This window comes from Tinamus guttatus, unplaced genomic scaffold, assembly GCF_059628265.1.
Source record: "Tinamus guttatus ecotype Peru unplaced genomic scaffold, ASM5962826v1 Tinamus_guttatus_pri_ptg000367l, whole genome shotgun sequence".
Taxonomy (NCBI): domain Eukaryota; kingdom Metazoa; phylum Chordata; class Aves; order Tinamiformes; family Tinamidae; genus Tinamus; species Tinamus guttatus.
Genome location: NW_028288901.1, coordinates 165762 through 188525, shown reverse-complemented (window position 1 = coordinate 188525; position 22764 = coordinate 165762). Strand labels below are relative to the sequence as shown.

General features: G+C 53.1%; 1 protein-coding gene across 2 annotated transcripts; it reads left to right on the top strand.

The window, feature by feature from the left end:
- The first annotated feature begins 1175 nt into the window (after window positions 1-1175).
- Window positions 1176-21959, top strand: RRBP1 (ribosome binding protein 1). Of its 2 annotated transcripts, XM_088530342.1 has the most exons (24): window positions 1176-1275; window positions 5990-6691; window positions 9080-9228; window positions 9509-9631; window positions 10463-10615; window positions 11207-11325; window positions 12242-12395; window positions 13597-13735; window positions 14040-14227; window positions 14515-14552; window positions 15012-15102; window positions 15351-15443; window positions 15867-15959; window positions 16051-16131; window positions 16225-16314; window positions 16442-16534; window positions 17643-17714; window positions 17932-18027; window positions 18342-18425; window positions 19238-19327; window positions 19778-19861; window positions 20222-20320; window positions 20808-20951; window positions 21427-21959. In XM_088530342.1, exons 2-24 carry the CDS (start codon window positions 6010-6012, stop codon window positions 21463-21465), a joined length of 2994 nt encoding a protein of 997 aa, XP_088386468.1. In that variant the 5' UTR covers window positions 1176-1275; window positions 5990-6009; the 3' UTR covers window positions 21466-21959. The 2 variants fall into 2 exon arrangements, with proteins under 2 accessions (XP_088386468.1, XP_088386469.1); XM_088530343.1 differs by lacking the exon at window positions 19238-19327.
- The last annotated feature ends 805 nt before the right edge of the window (window positions 21960-22764 follow it).

The window sequence follows — 22764 nt, the reverse complement described above, 5'->3', positions numbered from 1 at the left end:
GCTGGAACCGCTGGGTCCTGCTAGCCGAATGGAAGAGCCTAATGCTGAGGCCAGCACTTCCCTGGCAAATACAACATGGGCAAAGGTCTGCAAGATTTCCCCAGCTCAGTACCAGCTGTGTATACTCAGGAATGACTTATGATCCTTTTATTTCTGACTTGGAATTAGGTTCGTAGAAGCATGTTTGCCTCTGTACTAACTCAGCACAAGGGCTAAATCCAGCCTTAATCCTGAGTGAGTCTTTGAAGTGGTGGGAAAAGGCAGGGTGACACTGGTATCCCGCACTGCTTTATCTCAAGCTGACTGCTCCTTTCCCATCTGGCATGTTCAATCCTCAGCCGGGTTGCCAGCAGCTGAGCTTCAAGGGAGCTCTTGAGCAACACTGCTAGTTGGGGCCAGGGAGACATCTGAGGAGCCCCAAGAGACCTTTCAGGATGGAGATGTGACCATGAGGGACCCCGAGACGGCCTTGGGAGAGAGCAGGGCCCTTTCTTCCCTCCCAGGGCTACTGCTGACCTTGAGTGTAGTTGATCCCACCTCATGCAGTACCTCCAGCTTGCCCAGGTCATGCAACCACCAGACAGGGATCGTGGGTTAAGCTATGTGGGGGGCCAACAAAAGGAACACTCCAACGCTGGATTACAGAATGGATGAGGTTGGAAGGGACCTCTAGAGATCATCTAGTCCAACCCCCCTGCACATGCAGGGTCACCTAGAGCACGTGGCACAGGACTGCGTCCAGGCAGGTTTGGAAGATCTCCAGAGAAGGAGACTCCACAATCTCTCTGGGCAGCCTGTTCCAGTGCTCTGTCACCCTCACAGTAAAGAAGTTCTTCCTCACATGGAGATGCAACTTCCTGTGTTTCAAATTTAAAAGCAAAGCAAAACAAAACCTTGAAATTCCCAAAGCCCTTATCATTAGTTGGACATCCCCGCGGAGCTTCTGATCCAGAAGAGCACGGAAACGAGGCCCTCTCCTGCGAAGCGCCACAGCTTCCCGGATGGACCAGGGAGCGCCGCGAAGGCCGCGGGCGCTTCCCGCTTCCTAGAGGCTCCGCAGCCGCCGAGCCCCCCGCGCGGCCGCCCGGAGCCCCCGGCGGCGCCGCCGCGACTACGGTCCCCACAATGCCCCGGCCCGGCCCGGCCCGCCCCGGCCCGCCCCGCCGCGCGCACGGGCTCCGCGGCGGCGGCGCCAGCGAGGGCGGTGCCGGCGGCGGGGCCTCGGCGGGCAGCGAGCGGCAGAAAGTGCCACGACTGACTCCGGACGGCAGCGAGGTGGGTCCGCGCGCGGCGGGCGGCCCCGCGGCCCCGCCGCCTCCCGGCTCGGCCCGGCTCGGCTCGGCCCGGCCCGGCCCGTCGGGGCTCCGCGGCGGCGCCCGCTGCCCCGCACCGCGGGGGTCCCGCGGGGCCGGCGGCGCCCGCTGTCAGTGCGGCGGCGGGTGGGGGGGCGCGCACCCCCGCCGGTTTCTCTAGCTTTTATTATTTATTTATTTTAAAAATCCTTATTATTATTTAATTCGCTCCCAATTTTGGTGCTTTCCGCTTTTTGTTTCTTTTTCTTTCCTTTTTGCTTTTTCTTTCCTTTTTTTTTTTTTTTTTTCCCGGCCACGTTTGCAGCTGGCTCGGGGCGGGGGGCTCGGGGCGGGGAAGCGCCGGGGCGGCCGGACGGGGCGTCCGCGCGATGCGGCGGGCGGATGAATGGACCGGCACCGGCACTGGACAGGAGCCGGAACCGGGACCGGGACCGGCACCGGGACCGGGGCGCTGCGGAATGGCGACGTGTGCGGCTGGCCGGGGAGGCGCCCTGCCCCGTGCCCGCACCCGCCGCATGATGGACGGAGCCGCCGCCTCCTCCTCCTCTTCCTCCCTCCCTGCCCCGGGACAGCGCCGGCCCCCGCACCCGGCTCCCCCTTCCCGCATCCATTGCAGCGCTTCAGCCTCTCGTGGATTTTTTTTTACTCTTATTGTTACTTTATATTATTATTACTTTATTATTATTGTTACTCTTATTATTATTACAATTATATTTAGCAAACTCTCTGCCGGACCCTGGGAGGTGGAAATAAAGTCCCTCCGCTGCTCCTTTCCCTCCCAGATAGCCACGTACCCAAGAAAGCTGAGGCCGTTCCTGAGGGAATATGACCTCTTGGCTGCTAGGGATATGCCGGAGCGAGGGACGGGAAGGGGATGCGGGTCCGTTCCCTGGCACGGAGCTCGGAGTTGCTTCCCCAGGACCCACGGGATGGTCCCGTGCAGCCCTGCTCCCCGTGGAGCTCTGCGCTGCGCTCAACATCGTCGCCCCGCGCTCGCCCGGGCCGCTTGCAGCCACCGCCATCTGTTCCACATATTGGAAGCAAATTCCTCTTGACCGTAGCCGAGAGCCAATCTTGTGAGATCTGGTGAGGTGCAGTCGCAAAAGGTCGCGGTTATGAGCGTTCCTTTTTCTTTAACGGGGCAAAAAATACATAGATACGTGTCTCCAAGCTCACTCCTGGCCATCATTCATGGCCACGCGAAGCCACCCAGGAGCTCAGCAGCAGCAGGGGCTCTTGCTGGGTGCAAAGCCTGGGCAGAGAGAAGTGTGGGGAGAAACGTGGTGGACTTTTCCGCGAGCCCAAGGAGCTTGGGACTATCCTGAAGGATAGGAAGATGCAGCTGCGCTGTGGTGCTACTACCCGCAGTGTCTTTTACACAGAGAGGTGTTTCCTGCTTTTTTTCCACTAAGGTTTGAGAAGAGGAACTGTGGAAAGCTGCAGTTTCTGCTTTCCTGCTACAAGAGCTCACCAAAAGCTCACATACCTGCCTTAAAGCCAGGCCGTAGCCGCTCCTGAGGTAACTGCTGGGCTGAAGGTGTCACCTAGCGCCTGCACTCACTGCTACCTGCCATGAGGAGCGAGGGATGCACCGTCCTGCATCCCGAGGATGCGCTGAAGCAGGTCCTGCTGGAGGCACCCTGCCTTCCTAAATGTTGTCTCCATCCTTTGCAACAGGGCGCAGGGAGAGACCTCAGGAGAATGACCTGGTGCTTGGCCTTTTATCTGCTGCCCTCTGAAATGTTGGCTCCCTGCTGCTGGGGGAGCCCTGGCCCCACTGATGGCCCTTTCCTCGCGCTGGCTTTTCGCAAGGGTGGCTTCAGAGCTGGGCAGGAGACAGGACTTTGTTTCCCAGGACCATCATTTCTTTTGGAGGGATTTCTGAAATGGTCCCTTCGTTCTCACAAGTGCTTCCCCCTATGTCCTGCAATGGGAATTTGACACTGAGCTGAGAGGAGCTGAGATCTCAGCCTGGAAACTTTTTGTACTAAAAAGTGCTTTCAGACTATGCAAACCCCAGCTGCATGACCCAAGATTTCTGTTTCTCTCCTCTCCGGTGCCCACTTGCCTCTTTTCCTGTATTAACTTGAGCTGCTGCTTTGATGCTGTGGCAGAGTGCAAGTCTTGGCTTGAGGTGGAGCATCTTTCCTTTTCCCATTTGAAGCATTTCTAAATGCGGGTATTGACAGTGCACATGCTTTTCCTTATAGTGCACATGTTTTTCCTTGGCTGTGCAAGGAAATAGAATTTCTGCAATGCTACAACCTGTCTCTTCCTTTGCTCCTGCCTCACAGTTCACCTGGCTGCTTTAAACCCCCTTGGATGGAGGTAAAAGTCTCCAAGATACCAAATTCCTGTGGATTTCATAGAAGTGTTTGCAGAGAGGAGGAAAACCTGGACAGGTGGGAAGGCTGCATCGTGGGTTTGGCTCTTGCAGGTCTTTGGCACAGGCAACTTCAGGACGCTGAGACTGTTCCAATTGTGCTGTGCCTTTGTTAGTGCTGGGAATGGTCCTGCAGTTCCCTAAAAATGCCGTGCTTTGCTGGCTTTGCTTCCTTATGGCTTGTGGGGGTTTTGCTTGGGGCAAGTGGAGGTGACTGCAGGCTCCAGAGTGGCTGGGGAAGCCTGTTCTTCTAGGCTGGGATATTTGGAAATTTGGTGGATAACTAGGAAAAAAAGAAAAGGTTGAAGGTTGAAGAAAAACTCCTCTCTCTTCAAGATTATGGGTGTATCTGGCCATGCCGATTCAGAAACAAACTTCCAGCCCTTGGAAAGGCAAAGACTGAAGCTCCTTGGGGGGAAGGCAAGGTCAGGAAGTACCAAGGCAGAGCTTTGCTGCCGTCGTTAACGTTGCCCTATGTTGCTTCTTGCATTTATTCATCAAGAAGACATTTTTTTTTCTTTTTACCCTCAAAATGCCATGTCCAGTCTGCTTTAATTTAAATGTACGTGGTGTCTCGTGACCTGCCGTCGCTTCTGCCGTCGGAGCGATACGCTCTTCCTTGCAGAGCTGTCGGGGCCGAGTTGTGCCTGGTCTCGGCTGCGAGGGAAACTCTGCTGGTAGAACTTGCTCCATGGAGCCGCCGGGGGACCTGGGTTTGTGCCGTGGCCTTTGAAGCCTGCCGAGGGCCAGCTGAGGGGTCCTTGCTTCCCCTTTGCTGTGACAGGGCTGCTGCAGCGAGTGCTGCTCGCTTGGCAGTTCTCACTCTCCTTTTGGACTTTTTCACAGCAAGGGCATGTGTGGAATAGCGGTGGTGCCAAATTCCGGCTTTCCAAGTCCCATCCGATGGCATTGGCCACCTGCGAGTAGCTGCAGAGGTTTTGTGATTTTGCCTGGCTGAGCCTCCCTTTTCAGCAGGGCAGAGGTGTCTGCAGCTTTGGAGGGGCACGTGGAGAGCCCCTTTCCCGCGCTGAAGCCTCGCTGACATTAGCTTAGCAGATTTTTCCTTGTCACGGTGTTTTGCTCAGCCAGGAAGGACCATTTTGTGCTAATCTGCATTGCTATCTCGCACTGCTGTAAAACCCCGGAGGAGACAAGGTGCAGTGGGTTTTGCTGTGGCACATCGGGCGAGACGCCCCGCTGGGAGCGCGCGGCTCTGCCGGCTCCGGCCACCGCACGATGCCCTGTTCCCTATGGAGAGGGAGGGCCGGACTGCTGGTGGAAACCCCCATCCCAGGCAGGGGAAGGTCTCCACTGGCAGCTCCTTTCGGCTCTGCACGGCCTGCTTGGACTCTGTGAAGAACCTTGGTGTGTGTGGCATGTCTGGAGCAGTCGTCTTCAGTGCACGGTTGCTGAGAGAGCAGGTTGCTGCGGCGCTGCTCCTGCATGCTCTCTTTTAACACCTTTTCTGTAACGTGTCACCATGATGCCAAAAATACCCTTGAGGTCTCTTTTTTTTCAAGAGCTGAGGTTTTGAAAAGATGCTCCTCTGCTTGTTTTGGTCTCACCTTCCAGCCCTCCTCCTCTACCAGCTCTCCCACCCTCCAATCCACAGCCCTTCGAAGAGGAAATTTGATAGTGTTTGCAATTCAGTGTGGGGATGAGAACTGCTGCTAGCCAAGGGCTTTCTGCCTTTTCTCCAAGATGGCAAGAAAATGCAGCTTTGCATGGCCTGGAAAGTGCCTCTTCTTGCGTTGCCCATCTTTGGCATCCCTGCCTGAGAATTAGTGAGCACTCTCATGGCCATGGGAGGTTTTGCACTCTGAGAAACACATGAGTGGAAAAGTAGGGAAGAGATTGGTTTAGAAACACAGGACATGGTTTAATTAGCAATGGCTAATTAGCACTGCATCTCTGTGTAGTGCGGGAGAGCCACTTGGCATGTGGCATCCCCAACTCGTTGTTCTTGAGACAAGCTATGTGTTCAGGAATGGCTGTTAATGCGGCGTACAGATGCCAAGGATTTTTGGTTGGTTGGTTGGTTTGGTTTTTGTCCTCCTCCCCCTTTTTGGGTGCTTCTCGAGATTGCTACAGTCATTGAAATTACAAACTGGGAATAGGCAACATGGTGGAAGAGCCCTGACTCGTGGATATGTAGGCAGGTTACTCTTCCCAGAGTATGTAGTTCTCAGTGCAAGATGCCATTTGGAAACACAATGTTGACATGAAACTCACTGCTCTGGGCCACTGTGTCTTTGGGGTTTTCTGCACTAACTGTCATTTTGGTGTCTTGCAGGCACAGAAGAATAAGGCAGAATGGATGTGTACGACCCTCAGACACTGGGTGTTATGGTCTTTGGAGGTTTCATGGTGATATCAGCCATTGGAATCTTTTTGGTGTCCACCTTCTCCATGAAGGAGACATCTTACGAGGAAGCCTTGGCTAAGCAGCGCAAAGAGCTTGAGAAGACCCAGCAGCACAAAATGGAGAAAAAGAAGAAAGAGAAACCTGTTGAGAAAAAAGGAAAAGCAAAGAAAAAGGAAGAGAAACCCAATGGAAAGATACCTGAGCAGGAGCTGGCTCAGGAAGTGACAGACTCTCCCAAGGATGTAGTTCTTGAGCCTGTGGTGGTGTCTGAGCCTGCAGTTATTGAGTCTCCTGTTGCAGCAGTGTCAGTGGCCCCTCAGGAAAAGGAGAAGCCTGCACCGTCTCCTAAGGAAAAGAGGAAGAAGGAGAAGAAGGTGGCAAAGGTGGAGCCTGCTCCGAGTCCGGTGTTGGCCTCACCTCCTGTCAGTGTCCCCAAGAGTTCCCCAGTCTTGGAGGTGACCTCCAAGGAAGTGCCTGTTGTGGCTGTGCCACCAGTTGGCACCCACCAAAGTGCTCCAGTCATCAACTCAGTTGCTGTCAAGAAAGCTGATGCTCTTGCCGCTCATGAGGAGCAGAAGCCTGATGGAGCTGGCAAGAAGAAGGCTGCATCCAAGAAGAAGAGTGAGCCAGGTAAGGCCAAGTTCTTCTGGCTATGTCCTCATTGAGTAAGCAAGCAGAGTATCCTGGTGCTGTTGAAACAGAGCTGCCTGTCCTGAGACATCTTCGTTCTTCTGTTGGAAGACGTGTTGTGTTGGAAACGTGGCGTCTCTAGAAGGACCATGTCTGTTGAAATGGCCCAGGTGCACAGAGTGCACTTGCCCAGGTGGCTGGGAAGACTGGAGTTTTCTCTGGAGAATAAGAAGTTGAAGTCAAAAGCTTGCTAGCCTTCCACAACACAACACAACCCGTGTTGCAGAGTCAGCTAGCAGTTTTTGCATCTGTGTTTCAGAAAAGGACTTGCTACTCAGCCAGATTTGGGGAGCTTTGTGCCTGTAGGTCTCCCAGAGCAGATTAAAACCGTTGAATCTGTTTGTTTGAGGAAAGCATTTTACTAAAGGCCAGCTCCACACAGGAATAAGTTTTGAAATTGTTGAGCTCAGGAGCAGCCACTATTGGAGGGTGCTGCAAAGATGGTGTTTGGGTCTTCAGGGTCATGTCCTCTGCTCTGTTACAGATGACAATTCTGACACAAATGGTTTGGGATGTTTTTTTCTCATTTAGTTTGTTTTTAGCCTTTTACATTCCAAGGAGAACTTGCTCGCAAGGCGTTAACATGTACTGGGATCTAGGGTCATCTGCTGTAATGGTGGGACCCAAGATTGGCTGAGTCCCTGGTCTTGACTTCAGCCCTGATTTGCTTCCCAGACTTGGGATTGTCTTTAGTGCCACATGTCAGCATGGGTTTAAAGAGACGTGATTTATTGCGGAGATGAAGGGCGCAATCTCAAACCCTGCAACATTTGGACCTGCACATGAGTATTCAGGCCAGGAGGATGCTCAAGGTTATGTAGGAGCATCTGGTCACTGTAGGGCAAGAGCCAAAACAGAGTGGGTTTTGATGGAGAGAGGTTCTCCCACATCTGATGACCTGCCTAGAAGAAAGGGACCAGCTTGCAACAGGGAAAGCAGCCACAAACACCTGCTCGGCAAGGAGTATGGGGAGCTCAGTCTAGCTGCCTACCCATGCTGATGGCCCAGGTCATCACATGTAGCAGAGTCTGTGTGCAGAACAGGAGGGAATTACAGGTAACTTTAGAAGTAATGATGACCCTGAGTAACCCTCTGTTGCTCTGACCTGGAGGTTGAACCTGTTTATTTAATTAATTAATTATTTTTCCCCTCTACTGGAGCTTTTAGCTCAGATAGATAGACACTTCTTGGGGAAAACATCAACCCTGGGGTTAGAAGAAAGCAATCTGGGCAGGTGTTTTTGCTCTCAGGTATGTCTTAAGATCATGAACCAGGTGGGTCTTGTTGCTTACTTGCTGGAAAAGTTGTGAGTGCACTGACTATCATGGGCTGAGTTTTGGGTTTTTTTTTCTTTCTTTGCCTCCAAGCTCTGAAATACTGGTAGTGGTGGGATATACTGGTGGGAGCTGATGTCTGGCACAGGAGAGCTAACCCTGCAGCTGACTCGGGCTCCTGCCACTCTCTGCAGTCACCCTTCCTCGGTGTGATGGGGTTGTGAGATGCACATATTCAGAGACAGTGATGGGAAGGTTATGCTCCGCGCTGTGCAATTTCTGAACCTGCTGCTATACGGCTCCCAGTCATAGGAGCCTTGGTCTCAAGAGGTGGATTCAAGAGACCTTGGTGTTAATGGCTTTAAAGAATGAGGACTCATTGAAGTCCAGTGCGTTTTTCTTTCCTTTTTTTTTTTTTTTAATGAGCCAATGAATACAGGTTGTTTTGAGAAGAGCAAACACATTGGATTGTAGGTACTGTGGAATAACTCTTAAAACTCTCTCCGTCATGACCTTGTGCACTGTGGTGCTACAAGAGCACTGCAGTCCTGTTATGGATTACACGATGCTACCTGGCTTTCCCAAGCTCACAGAGGAGTAGGGAGGCTGTGGGATATGCATCATTCCCTTCACAAAGAATTGGAGCAAGCCTGGGAGCGGGGGGAACACCAAGCTCCACTCAGCTCCACTCTGCAAGGTGGTTTTGTGGATCCTTCAGAACTTCGGATCCTTCCTGGCCTGACAAACCTCTGACCTGTTGTGTTGGTGAAGCGTGTCCAGCCGTCATTCAGTTTGTTTCGTGGGTTGGACATGACCTGTAGTAGCATCAGACAGAAGTGATCGATGACCTCTGAAACACATTTGTGCAATGAGCATAGTCTGTTCTCTAGCACTTCTTACATTGCTGTCATGTGTAGAGGTGATACTGGATCAAAATGTCAGTTGTGTGGTTGTATGGTTGAGGCCAGCTAAGGTATTGAGCTTAAAATGGGGGAGTGTGACTCAGCCTTGCCACTGGTGTGAGTGGTCTCAATGGCTCCTTGTTTCTCTTCAGCACCTGTGGACTCGGATGGGCCCCTCTACCTGCCCTACAAGACGCTTGTGTCCACCATCAGCAGCATGGTGTTCAGTGAGGGGGAGGCCCAGCAGCTGATCGAGATCCTGACGGACAAAGCAGGCATCGTGCAGGATACCTGGCACACGGTAGGGCTCAGGGCCAACAGCCACCTGGAATTGGCTCTTAGGACCTTAGCTCTCAACTGAGACCAGGACTGGGATGTGAGGTATCAAGTGAAGGAAAGCTTTGGGTTTCCAGGCAGGTTGGGTGGTCTGCTGGCTACAAAACCAGGAGGGCATTCTGGAGGATAGAGGGATGGATCCTTTAGGATGCCTGTCTTGCAGGTTAGGTGGCTCGTGCATGCAGGGGCAGGGAAAATGGGGTGGATTTGGAGGTTCCCATTAACACGCTCTCTCGTGCTCCTAGGCAACACAGAAGGGTGACCCAGTTACTGTCCTAAAACGCCAGTTGGAGGAGAAGGAAAAACAACTTGCTGCCGAGCAAGAGGACATATCTGCTGCCAGAAACAAGCTGCGGGAGCTGAGCAAGGTGAGCATTGCATGGCCCTCCCGAGGTCCCTGGCATGGGCTCTCTCTTCTACTGTAGTCATCTTGACTTGCTCCAGCTCAGCAGAGAAGTCCTGCTAGCGTGCAGCAAGACAGCCAGCCCCTGCTTGCAGTCCTACCTGGAGACAGAGCCCAGCTGCTCTCTGGGCCCTGTATCCGTCCTAAAAAGTGGTGGTTCAGAGCATGTATGGGGCCTGCAAGAAGTGGGGAATGGTACTTTCTTCAAAAGATTGCACCTTGGCTCAACCTCATATTAAATGTTGAAATCGGAATAAATTCCTGCACCTTGATGTGGCCCTGTGGTTGCTGCGTCGTTGGCCTTGGCTGATGGGATGCGGTCAACCCCTTGGTGGGAGAGGAGGGTAGAAGACCAACGTTCTGTATGTCCCTATGAGCTATGAAGCAAGCTTTCCTCTAGTGTCCTCCTTGAAGGCAGTCTAGTGTCCTTCAATCCCAACCTGGGGATGTCCCTTTCTTTTCCTGCTCGGTGCTAGGTGGTGTTTAATATAACACATATTGATCTGAAAAAAAAATCTAGGCTGTATTACTCCTCTCTCTTAGCTGGCTCAGTGTGGAACAACAGTGGCATCCAGTGGCCACAGAGCCCAAAACAAAATAGAGGAAGAAATGTTAAGTGCTCAACAATATAGCTTGGCCATGCTCTTTTGACATGGGGCTTCACGACCTGCTTGTAGCTCTGAAATGGCTCAACTTTTAAGTCTTCCGAATGAGGAGGCCTGGTTTTGTGTTTCCTTAAAGCGAGCAAACTCAAAGCAAGTGCTGAGCACTAAGCAGATGGCTTCTCTCCTCGAAGGAACTCGCGGCGGAGAAGGCCAAGGCGGTGGCCATGGAAAGCAAGCTGAAGGAGCAGCTACTCGCTCGCGAGCGGGAGATCGCCGCCGTGCAGGCCCGGATGCAGGCCAGCTACCAGGATCACGTGAACGAAACGCAGCAGCTCCAGGGAAAGGTGGGCGGCACGTTGGTCTTCTGGCTGGGGGATGGTTTTTGGTGCACGGAGAGCTTTTTGGATGAGATTGGGAAGGGTGGCAGGGTCTCAGAGAAGGGAAGAGAGCTCGTGGTGCTCAGTCTCCCAAAAAGAGCTTTCCTGAATGTGCAACTGCAGTGACAGAGGCCTGGAGCATGGTTGCTCCAACAAGATGCCCCTTCCTGGGAGATTTTGGCTGTGTGAAGGGAAGGGGTGAGGTCCCAAGTACTGGTGACTTCAGGGACACCTCTTGAGCAAAGGCAGTTCTTGGGGGCAATCTTGTTTTTTGGTGGTTGCTGCATGAATTGCTGTAGTGGAAGCAGAAAGCTCTGTTAGTCCCAGGCTGCTGGACCCTGATGCTAAAGTGATAAGAGATATATGGAAACATCCTCAGGAGACTTTACATACCTGGGAGCTGTAGATGTCTTGTCAAACGAGGAAGGGGGCACAGTGCACCCCCACGCACGTGTGTGCATTCCCCTGCGCTTAACGGACCCAGGCTGGGCTCATGTATGGGCTTCTTGGGAGAGGAAAGGGGCTCCCGGTGGAATAACCCATGTTGGGATCCTCTAGATCCGGACCCTGCAGGAGCAGCTGGAGAACGGCCCCAACACGCAGCTCGCTCGCCTGCAGCAGGAGAACTCCATCCTGCGGGACGCGCTCAACCAAGCCACCAGCCAGATGGAGAGCAAGTAAGTCTGGGGCCAGGGCTGGGCTGTGGAGTGGAGACAGAGACGGTGTGGGGCAGGGGTTGGGCATCAGGAGTTAGCTCTCCCATCCCCTTTGCACGGGGCCTGTGCAGAGACCATCCTGCAAAGGCAATTGGTGGCTTCAGGTAGCTGGAAGATGGGGGCAGGAAGAATTTGTCCAGCGTCTTTTTGGGTGCTGATGGAGGAAATGCTGATGTTTCCACAGGATTTTTCCTGTTTGCTTGGAGCTGTTTTGATGCTCGAGCCAACAGATAGTGCAAAGAAGAAGACAGCTCAATGTGAGCATGAGCTGAGCGATGCTCGATGTGGTGCTCTTCGCACTGCAAGGGCTGCCAGGGGATAGATGCTTGGGGGTCAAGGTTTTTCTCTCTACTAACAGAATTGAGGTGCTGTGCAGGACTTTCCAGCTCATGTACATTCATACTTTCTAACTTCAGAAGAAATCTTCTCTTTAAAACAAGTGATGCTGCAGAGAACCAAGACCTTCTTGATGCCTGTAGAACAAGTATGAGCTAGGTAGAGATATTTCACGCTCCCTATTTTTTTTTTTAGAAAATAAGAAACAGCTGATGATTAACAGCAGTAAAATAATTACTGACTGGATTCCAGATGCTTAGAGAACTTCCTCTTGTGTCTGGGAATGCAGATGCTCATGTTTTCTGCTTCATAGGAAAGGAATGTCTCCTGTGACTGAAACGTAGCTTTTGAAAAGCAATTTGTCAACTCATTCCACTCCGTCCACGAAGGACCAGGCGTGTCCTAGAAATAGGAAAATGCAACTGTTCAGATATTTCGAGCTGTGAGTCAGGCTGACAGGAGGTTGTATTCCCCCCTGTAAGTCAAGCAAGGATACTCTATTGGCCTGTGGGTTATAATAGCCCTGCTTTTCTTGCTCCAGGCAAAATGCTGAGCTGGCAAAGCTACGGCAAGAATGCAACAAGCTGGCGAAAGAGCTGTCTGAAAAATCGGAGACGCTGCAGCAAGAGGAGCAGCAGAGAAAGACCTGGGAGATAAAAGCGGTGGCCTCCGAGAAGCAGATCGAGCAGCTACAGGTCAGGCGGGCACCAAGGGGCTGCTCCCCTTGCAAAGATGCTGCAGCCTGATTTCAGGCAAGCACTGGCTCCCCACGGGCACATCCTTGCTAGTGGGATTCCCTTCGCCCCAGGAAAGATGTTGGGAAGTCTCCCAGCTCCTGTCCCATGTGGGTCCGTCGCTGTCACCGATGGACTCGCTCTCAGCTCAGCTCTTTCTAAGCCTCGTGTGCTCCCTCCCTGGCAGAGCAGGAGCCGCTTGTGGCTTTTCTGCTGGGGTGTGCCTGAGGTTTTCGGGTTGTTTAGAGGATATGTGCTGAATAGCAAGGGATGCTTTGAAGATAGCTGTGGTGATGGAGAGAGCACAGGTCACACGCATGCTCAGCAGCAATGCCTAGAGCTCTGGCTTGAGGAACAGTATCAGGGAATGATACCCTGAATGATAACGCCAAGGAACGGTGGAATCCTGCTTTTTTATGGTTCTGGAGCCACCAAACTACAGTGGAGTCACCAGAGAGCAGGCTCATTTGCCTTCCTCTTTCTCCTCCATGAAACGTTTGGCGTTCAGAGCAGTATGATTCATCCTCCGAGGGCTGCTGGTTTTCAGCACACTCATCATGCCCCTCGCTTTGCTTCCCCTTCCAAGCGCATGCCTTGGCCAGGCCTCTCCCTGGCTGCTTTCTAAGGTGGAAAAAAAAAAAAAAAAAAGGTCTTCCCTGGCCACAGCCATGTCGAAAATTCCACTGCGTGCGGAAACACACGTCCAAATACCTCCAGGCCCCTGAGCTCCCTGTGTCAGTCTGGTGCACATGGCATCTGCTTTCCACGAGCAAGGAAAATTGTTGGATGATCTCCATGTCGTAAAGAGCATCCACCCACTCCTGGATGACAGCTGGGTGTTATCCTGGTCTCCTTCTAGCTGCACGGGGGCAGCTCTGAATGCATGAAGCTGCTTAACTCTCTTTTCCATGCTGGAGGGGAGGATGGCCAGGGGCAGTCGTCTTGGCCCAGAAGGGAGATATTTGGTTGTTATCTAGTTCCCACTTGAGGACTGTGGCAAATTGCAAAACAGGAGCACAAAGCAAACGCTTCTTTGTGCACGGGGAGCATGGAGGAAAGAGGCCTTAAAAAGAGGTCTTAACCCCCAGTAGCACGGCTTAAAAAGTGACATGGCTTTGCTTGCAACGGGCCAAGGTTAAAGCCTTCTGCTCCTGCCCTGCAGGCTTCCCAAAGAGAGGTGGAGGCGACGCTGCAGAAGAGGCTGGATGAAGTGAGCGAAGAGCTCCGCAAAGCCCAGAGCGGCTACAAGAACCTGCTAGCAGAGACGGAGAGAGCCAAAGGACAGCAGCAGAGCTTGGCTGGTGAGGAGCTGGACATCTTGCCAGCAGGGCAAGTCAGGGATGGACTCTGAGCACTGCTGTGAGCTTTGAGGTGGTTCCTTGGTGGAGCCGGACAGGGTGCATTGACCCAGGTTAGCTGGATCATCTGGTGTCAGGGCTTGGAGGATGCTGGACTTGTCTGTCATCACGGGTGGAGGATGAGACCCTGGTCCTCTCCAGCACCCCTCTTCTGCATGGCTGAGGCCTCTTTGCTGGGGCAGGTGAGAGCAGTCTCTGGATGTGGTTGCACCTACCGTCTTCTGTTTGTCTCCTCTTCCACCAACAGAGCTGCAGACCAAGCTGCTGAGCTCCGAGGCAGAGGTTAAAAGCAAACTGTCGGAGCTTGACAGCCTGAAGGGAAAGCTGCAGGATGCCAGCTCAGAGAACCTGAAGCTCTTGGAGAGGATCAAATCCATTGAAGCTCTGCTGGAAGCAGGCCAGATGAGAGAGGCAGAAAAAGACAGAGATTTGCAGGTCGTGTGCCCTTTTAATTTGGAGATGGGAACGTGTTGGAGAAGGGATACTCTGTGCCTCTTTGGGAGGTGTAAGAGATGTATTTGTGCAGACCTGGGTGTACAGATCTGTTTGCAGCTCCCAGCTGCCAGCACGTGGTTCAGCTCTCAGCACCAGGTCCAAGCTGATGTTTTGCATGACGATGTAGCCCTGGCGTTATCTTTGCTGGCAGAACCCCTGTGGGATGCTCTCTGTAAGGGCTCTGTGAGGCTCTGAGATGGGCAATGACAGGGATTTCTCTCTTCCAGGCAGCTAATGAAGCAGAAATGAAGCAGCTGCAGTTAAGGTGAGTCTAGATACTGCTTTAACATGCAAAAGGCTGTCACGGCACTAAAACTTGCTGTTTGGGGGTAATCTTGGATGCTCCTGTTGTTAGCAAGCATTCCTTGGAGTTGCTTAGCCTGACCAGAGGTCCTTGGTCGCCAAGAGATCTGGGCATTTCATGTTGAGTCCCTGCGTCTTCTTTGGTCTGCTCTGCCGAGACTCCTGTCAGGGTAAATGGTGCATCTGAGAGTATGGAGGGAACCTGCAGAACGTGTCCAGTCGATCACCCTGAACTGTAGTTACTCAACATACTAAGATTATGCCTTTAAAATGCAGAGCTGTGGGCTATCTTGGTTTAATGAGCCATGGAAGGGATATGTTGGGAGCAATTTCAGTTGTGTAAACCTGGAATTTGTAGCCTTTGAGGGAGCCTGGGAGGGAGGAGGAGGTTGAAACTCACTCCTGTATTGTGCTGCTCCAGGCTCGAAGAAAAATCAGGCCAGCTCTCCGCCTTGGAAAGGGAAGCAGCAGAGCTGAGAGAAACCGTGGAGCAGCAGAAGACAAAAAACAACGTACGTGAGTCAGCTGGGTCGTGCGGGTGGAGGTGGATGTGCCCTGTCCAGCTGGGAGGTCTAGGACACAGGGAGCAGGAGAGACCGTATACTGAGGGTCAAGGGGCTCTTTGGAGCTCTCTTCCCCATGGGGCTTCTCTGAGCTGCACGAAGGCCTGAGCATGTTGGGGATCTTGTGCTAATGAGCAGCACAGTGGCCTTCAGGGTAACGTGTGCCTTGATGCCACATGCTCGTGTGGTGTTGGCAGGACCTCCGCGAGAAGAACTGGAAAGCCATGGAGGCGTTAGCCGGCGTGGAGAAGGCGTGCGAGGAGAAACTGCGCGCTGCCGCGAAAGCAAAGGTGAGCGCGGCGTTTCTCTGCAGCGGCGGTGCCGCTCGTGCAGGGGAACGTTCAGCCTCGCCGAGGCATCGGGGTTGGCTGCCTCCGCCAGTGTCATCGACGGCAGCTTCTCCAAATCCCGGGAGAACTTGGATTTGGTTCTTGTGAGATGGTCCCTTGCACTCAGAGGACCTTCCCAGGCTTCCTTCAAGATGGCAACACGGGAAAAAAAAGTCAAATGGTACTGCCCAACCAGCATAATCCCGTTGACTTTTAGAGAAGAGGCCTAATGAAAACATACTGGAGAACTGGGTAGACCGGGAGGTTTCATGGATTTTCAGTGCTGGCGGTTTGCAGCACTGCTTTTCCCATGGCAGCTTGCCCTGGAAAGGTCCTGGCATCCCCCCGAGGGCTCCGTCGCAGGACGACTTGTCTCTCTTGCAGGAAGAGTCGTCGCAGCAGCTGGACGCGGTGCAGGCGCGAACCAAGCAGGCGCTGGTGGCCGCCTTCCCGGGAGTCGACGTCCCTGCGCAGCAGGTAGGCACACGGCTTGTCAGACCCTGCCCGGCGGCACGGGGGACACCTGGGCATCCTTCTCCATCCCTTTGCCCTTGTTCTCCCAACTCAGGGTTATGATACGTGGCTGCAGGAGTTTTTGGAGAAGGCAGCAGATGTGCTAAAGCAACAGCTGGCTGCAAGAGAGCACCTGGTAGGTGGAGGCGCTGGGGAGGTGAGCGAGGCCTGAAGAGCCACTCGTTCCTTTGCCTCATCCCTTCTTCTGTCCCTCCTGGTCTCCTTTCAGGATCCGGCACTTAAATTAAGGGAGGCAGAGGAAGCGCAAAGCACTTTACAGGCAGAATGCGAGCAGTACCGCGCGATCCTCGCGGAGACGGTGAGTTTGGTGTCGCATCTCCTGCATCTGCGCGGTCCTCAGCCTGGGCTGTTTGTCCCCTGCCCTTCCTCTGTCATGCCCAGCGTGTCCAGGGGGTCCTTGTACTCAGCTGGGGCTTCGCCAACAGGAGGGGATGCTGCGGGACCTGCAGAAGAGCGTGGAGGAGGAGGAGCGAGTGTGGAAGGCAAAGCTCACCGTGTCGGAAGAGGAGTTGCAAAAGGTGGGTGTTTTGGGTCTGTGGCTCATGTGTCATGTCTCGTGGAGCTGGACTCAAGGGGCTGTTGGCTGTGAGTTGGATGGTGACCCTAGATGTTCTTCCCTACCTTGAACTCTTGAAACATGGGGACTTTCTCAGCTCCTCACATCTGACCCTCTTGTCACAAAACAGAGAATCCCATCTCACCTAGGAGCTCAGCCTCTCTCTGTGCTGTGGTGGGCCACAGGTTATATCCACCTCCTTCTCCTGGATCCCACCTGCTGTCTGTTCCATGCCCAGAATCCTCCCATGGAGCTGGAGGAGTTGTTCCATGTCTCCACCTTGGTCATGTTAGTCAGGAAACGATGTTATGCTTCTGCGATCCAAGCTCTGCAGCTTGGGCGTCTGCCTTGAGTCCTCCTGTTGGGCCAAGTCCCCTGACTTGGCTGCCACAGCGCACGTGCTGTGCTCCTAGAATCCCATTTGTAGAAGAACTTGGCTGACTTTCAGAGTTTGGGTTGGCCTCCACCCAGGGGCATTAGGGGCAGCAGTTTCTTGAGCTCTTGGGGCTTAGTTGGTGTCTCGGAGAACGTGATGAATCATGTCTTCTTGCAAGGCTGACATTGCCTTCCTTTTTAATGCAAAACTGGTTGCTCCCCATCATGTGGGGTTAAGCTAAGGTGGCTGGGACTGTAAAGAGATGGGGGAGCAATAGGTCTTTAAATACAAGAAATCTTTAGATTCTCTGCCTCTTGCTGGCTTGCAGCATGACCTGGCTAGCGTGGGGTTGCATGGAGATGACGTGGCTGTTGGTGTTTATGGGCTGTGTGATTGGTGTGTGCAATGGGACGAACGTCACTGCAAGGGCAGGCCACAGAACTGTTCTGCCTCTCGGTGGAGAAAAGATGGATTTCTCCATTGCAAAGTATTCAGCAGCTGTGAAATCCTCTTCAGGAACAAACCCAGGTTTAAATGCAAGACCCATGCTTTGAGCTTCTGGATTATGTGGTTTTCCTAATAGCAAAACCCAGGCTGCCTCACTGGAAAAAAAAATACTTTGCTGCTTCCAAAACATGCTCAGCATCTAAGTGAAACACCATTTACTGACCTTTCCTCGTTGTTTCTGCCTTAGTCACAAGTTCAGCTGAAGTCCCTAGAAGACATGGTGGAGAAGTTGAAAGCAGAGCTGCAGAGCACAGACCAGGTAGGGCTTTTTGGCTACTCTGGTAGGTTTTTTGGCTATTGGAAGAGGGCTTGGGCTGAGCCAGGCTACCTGGCATGCCCTGCATGGGTGCCAGAGGGGTATGTGCTGTAGTGGGGTCGAAGGCATGCGTGCCGCGTGGGATGTGCTTGGGATGTGTTACCCAAGTGCTGCGCCTCAGTGCAAGCAAATCCCTCTGCTTTCTTGTGTTTGAACCCAGTTAAAGGAATACACGTCGCTTCTGGAAGCACAGCTGCAAAATCACTTGGAGACAGCCAGCTCAGAACGCCAGAACTATACAAAAGAAGTTGGAGCTGTAAGTGCGGTCACTGTGGGCTCTTACGTTGCTTTCAGCGTTCTTCTAAGCGTGGTTCATCCCTGATCTGCATCAAGAGCTTTGTGAATCAGAAGGGGGAGGTAGATGGAGATGTTCGCCCCAGTGTGGGCTGCAGGCAATGTCAGGTGATATGTTGGAAGGGAGATGAAGCAGGGGGAACCAATATGGCGATGTCATCTGCTGCTCCTTGGTGGCCTGCAGACACCTCAGGGTCTTCAGGGCCTTGGAGAGGTGAATGGGAGGAAAACGTGAAGCCCTAAGTCAACCGCTTGCTCCTTGTTCCTGTTTCTCAGTTGAGGCAGCTCTTATCCGAGTCCCAGGAGCAGCTGGAGGCCGCGAAGGTGGAAACACAGAAGCAGAGCAAGGAGCTGGCCCTGGTAAGGGGGGACACCTGCAGCCGCACTGCTGGGACAGGCAGGGACTGCTTTGCTGCGGGGCGGTTGGCGAGCTGTGTGCTCGTCCGGCTTTCAGAGGGGATGTTGGCGAGCCAGGAGAGGACTTTATGAGCCTGCTGTTCCTTCTGGGAAGGTAGCTGGGAAGGACAGGAGAGCAGGAGGTTACAGCAGGCAGGAGGTTGGATGCACTAAGGGTCTGTGAGCCCACCCGGGTGGGAGGACCTGGGTTGTATGTCCCACATGTGTGTGAATTGCTTGGAAGATCTGAGGATGAGGTGAAGTTTCTGTAGGTGAGTGGGGGAGAGGCTGGGGGTGGGGGGCTTAGAGAACCAGGAAAAAAAAAAAAAAGCCAAATTATCAAGGCTTTTGGATTTGAATTGTGCTTTTCAGTTGTGAAACAGCAGCTATGGCTTTGCCTTCTGATATTTTAATGCTTCTTTCTTTGGATGCTAAGCTCGCCCACGAGGTCTAGCTGTCCCTTAGCGTCCCACTGCAGTGAGCAGAGGCTCGGGAGATCTCTCCATCCGAAGCTCTTCCTGCACCACATGGTACCTTGAGTGCAGCTTCCCTTCAGAAGCTGCCACCCTTCTGAGCTAGGTCTACACACCCAGGAGCCACATCTTCAACTGCCCCATGTGTCTAGCTGAATCAGAGATGGTTTTTTTCCAAACGTTTTGGCTTCCATGCAAGCAAAAAAGACCCAACAAGTGTTGTCTGTAGGTCCTGGTGGGTCTTGCAGTGGCTGCCGGCATGCGGTCGCATAACTGAGCCGCTCTCGCCGGTCCTCCTTGCAGGTCAGGCAGCAGTTGGGTGAGATGAAGAACCACGCGCAGGATGGAGTAGTGGGGTCACACACTGACCCAAGCCAGCCTGCACCCCTCGAGGTCAGGGTGGTGAGACTGCTGCCCGTGAAGGTGTTGACCCCCCTAACCGTGTCCCGTGTCCCTGTCTCTAACAGCATGGAAACCCACACGTGGCTTCGCTCCGCTCGCGCGTCTCTTCTGCGCCGCACGTCCACCACGGTCCCGGCCACTGTCCGCCCGGCAGCGCGTGGCCGCCGGCTGGACACGTCCCCTGCCACTTTCTGCCTCCTGGCCCAAGTCCCGGCTCGTGCTGCCTTGTGAGAGGGCACAATTTGGCAAAGCCAAACTGAGCTCTGGACCCATCAGCCTCTCAGCTGTGGTGCAGAGAGGAGGGGATATGCGGGTGTCCATGGGCTTGCTGTTTTTGTTTCTTCTGTGTAGCCCAGCTTTCATGGTAGTGTCCCCATGCACTGATCTCTGTCCTTTAAGTTTTTTTTTTTAATATATGTATTTTTTTCTCTCCCAATGCAGTTGAAAACTCAGCTAGAGCAAAATGAAGCCCAGGTGGAGAAGGAGCAGGTGCTGAGGCAGAAGCTGGCGCTGGAGCTGGAAGAAGTAAGTCTGGGATGGGATGAGGAGGGCACAGAATTTAGGGCCAGGCTGGATCTGCAGTCCCTGCTCTGATGTGGGGCATCCCACAGTTTTACCCCCAATCCAAATGCAAAGAAGGGTCAACTTTTTGGCTTCTAATGGAACCCAAGAAGAGTTTTTTTTTCCCCTTGCTACCTTCATCTGAGACTTCGCCACGCTTTGCCTCATTTCCCTGGAGCAAAGGAAACTTCTTATGATGGCAGTGCCAAAGCCACTGTGCAAATACAGACACTGTGTCCATTGCTGGACCCTGAGGGTGCCCCTTTCCCAGTGGGAGATCCTGACTGCCACGAGCCATTAAACGAGCACCTTTCCCTCTTCCAGGCTCAAAACTCGGCATGCCATTTGCAAGCAGAGCTGGAAAAGCTGAGACTGGCTGAAAACATAGCAGCATCGGACCCGGAGGAGGCCCAGCATCTCAAGGTGACTTGGCTGCCCTGGTTTCTTGTGCTTGGTGTCAAGGCAAGGCAGCAAAGGGCTGCATACGTGGTCCATCTTTGCTGGGAACTACGTGGATGGTTCCCATACATGTAGCTCCAGGCCTCAGTGCGAGCCTCAGCGTGGCCGAAGGGTGAAGCAGGGTGGAAGTCATGGTCCTAGGTCCGAGTTGGCTGAGATGAGAAAGGAAGGGGGATGATGCCCCAAGCTGGCTGCTTTAGCAAGCAGTCTTGCTAGGGATGTTGCCCAGTCTTGGGCCCAGTCATGTATTGGGAAATACATGTTCTGTTCTTGTGAGGCTGCCCTAGCCCAGGCACCTCCTGGGTTTGTGCAGGGAGCGGGATGTGCCTTCAGCTCTTGGTCACCAAGACTGCTCAGTACCACCCCAATGGGATGGGGTGGGGGAAATCCTGTGTCAGCTGCAAACAGGGCAGGCTCATGTGGATGGCTTCTTTCTACTGCTCTGTTTTAGGAAAGACTTGAAAAAGAAAAAAAATTAACAAAGGACTTGGGCCGGGCAGCAACCAAACTACAAGAGCTACTGAAGGCTACCCAGGACCAACTGGCCAAAGAGAGGGAAACGGTGAAGAAATTGAAAGAACAGCTGCAGGAAACGGTATTTGTTCTAGAAGCTGGGTCTGGGGACTGAGCCCTTGGCTGGGGTGGCATCTAGAGCTAGATGAGGTGACCAGATGGTCCCCATGAGCATCTGGCCATGGCTGGGCAGGAGAACAGCTCAGACCTTTGTGGCTGGGAAAGCTCAGCGTTCGAGTGAGCTCTTGCTGGGCAAGCTCTGGGGATGGAGCTGACCTCCACCATGCTGGAGGCTCCATCCTTCCTCTTGACACCAGTGGAGGCCACAAAGAAACACATGTCCCACACATGTCCCAAAGCAGAGGCAATGTGGTGCTTACTGTGAGCAATCGTCTTGGTGGCTCTGGGCAACCCACGGGACTCTGCTGGGAGGGGGTTGTCACCATTTGGATTGTCTGGAAGGGAAGGTCCATAAAATGTTCTGCTACTTAAGCTGCTCTGAAGGTTAAGAAGTTAGACCCTGTTGAGTGACTCATCTCTCTGCTTTTATTTTCCAGGGGGAAGAGGACGGTTCAAAGGAAGGGACTTCAGTTTGATCACTCTGTGACCTAGACCTTACTGTTCAACTTACCAAAATGCCTTACACATTCCTAAAATTAAAAAATATATATATATGCTCAATTTACTGTAGATAAAAGATACAAGCCATTAGTGACTCAAAACCTAATTTTTGAAACCTTAAAAAAAAATACCAGTAAACACTGCAGGTATATGTTTGTAAAGAAAAAAATACTTTCATACTGTTTTGTACAACTATTCCCCAGGAAGCCACTGCGACTGTGTCGGGGTGGCTGCTGGGGGTTCGACCCTCCTGTAGCAGCAGAATCCATGAATGTGTGAAAGACAGAAGACTGTATTTGTACGTCAATTGGTGCAATTTTTTTTTTTTGAGGGGGGGAGTGAAAGAAGTGTGAAAGGCCCATGACAATGTAATGGAAGGAAGCGTCTCGCTGTTGGGGGCCGCTCTTGGCACGTATCCCTTTGCGTTATTTCTGGGTGTTGACGCAATTAAACCAACGTTGTAGTAAAAGGAGCTCGTCCTAGCTTTATTCCTTGGGACTTATTTCCTTATGGGTTTGCTTGCATTAAGCTTCCAGGGGATGCAGGTGCTGGGGGGCTCTGAAGGGCCTCCCCAGCTGGGCCGGAAGGTGGATCCTCCGTTCCCACATGGCCTCCTGGAGGAAGGGAGCAGCTTGCACGGCGAAGCGAGCCCAGGGCAGGGGAGCTTCATAGAATCATAGAATGCTTAGGGTTGGAAGGGACCTCTAGAGATCATCTAGTCCAACCCCCCTGCATACGCAGGGACACCTAGAGCACGTGGCACAGGACTGCGTCCAAGCGAGTTTTGAAGTTCTCCAGAGAAGGAGACTCCACAACCTCTCTGGGCAGCCTGTTCCAGTGCTCTGTCACCCTCATTGTTAAGAAATTTTTCCTTAAGTTCCTGTGGAACTTTTGATGCTTCAGTTTCCGGCCATTTCCTCCAGTCCTATCAGTGGCCACCACTGAAAAGAGACCAGCACCATCCTCTGCCCTCCCTCCCTTGAGGTACTTATAGACACTGCTCAGGTCCCCTCTCAGCCTTCTCTTCTCCAGGCTGAACAGGCCCAGCTCCCTCAGCCTCTCCTCGTAGGGCAGATGTTCCAGGCCCCTGATCATCCTTGTAGCCCTGCGCTGGACTCTCTCCAGCAGCTCCACATCCCTCTTGTTCTGTGTGTCCCAGAACTGGACACAATACTCCAGATGCGGCCTCACCAGGGCTGAGGGGCAGGATCACCTCCCTCGACCTGCTGGAGACGCTCTTCTTAATGCAGCCCAGGATCCCATTGGCCTTCTTG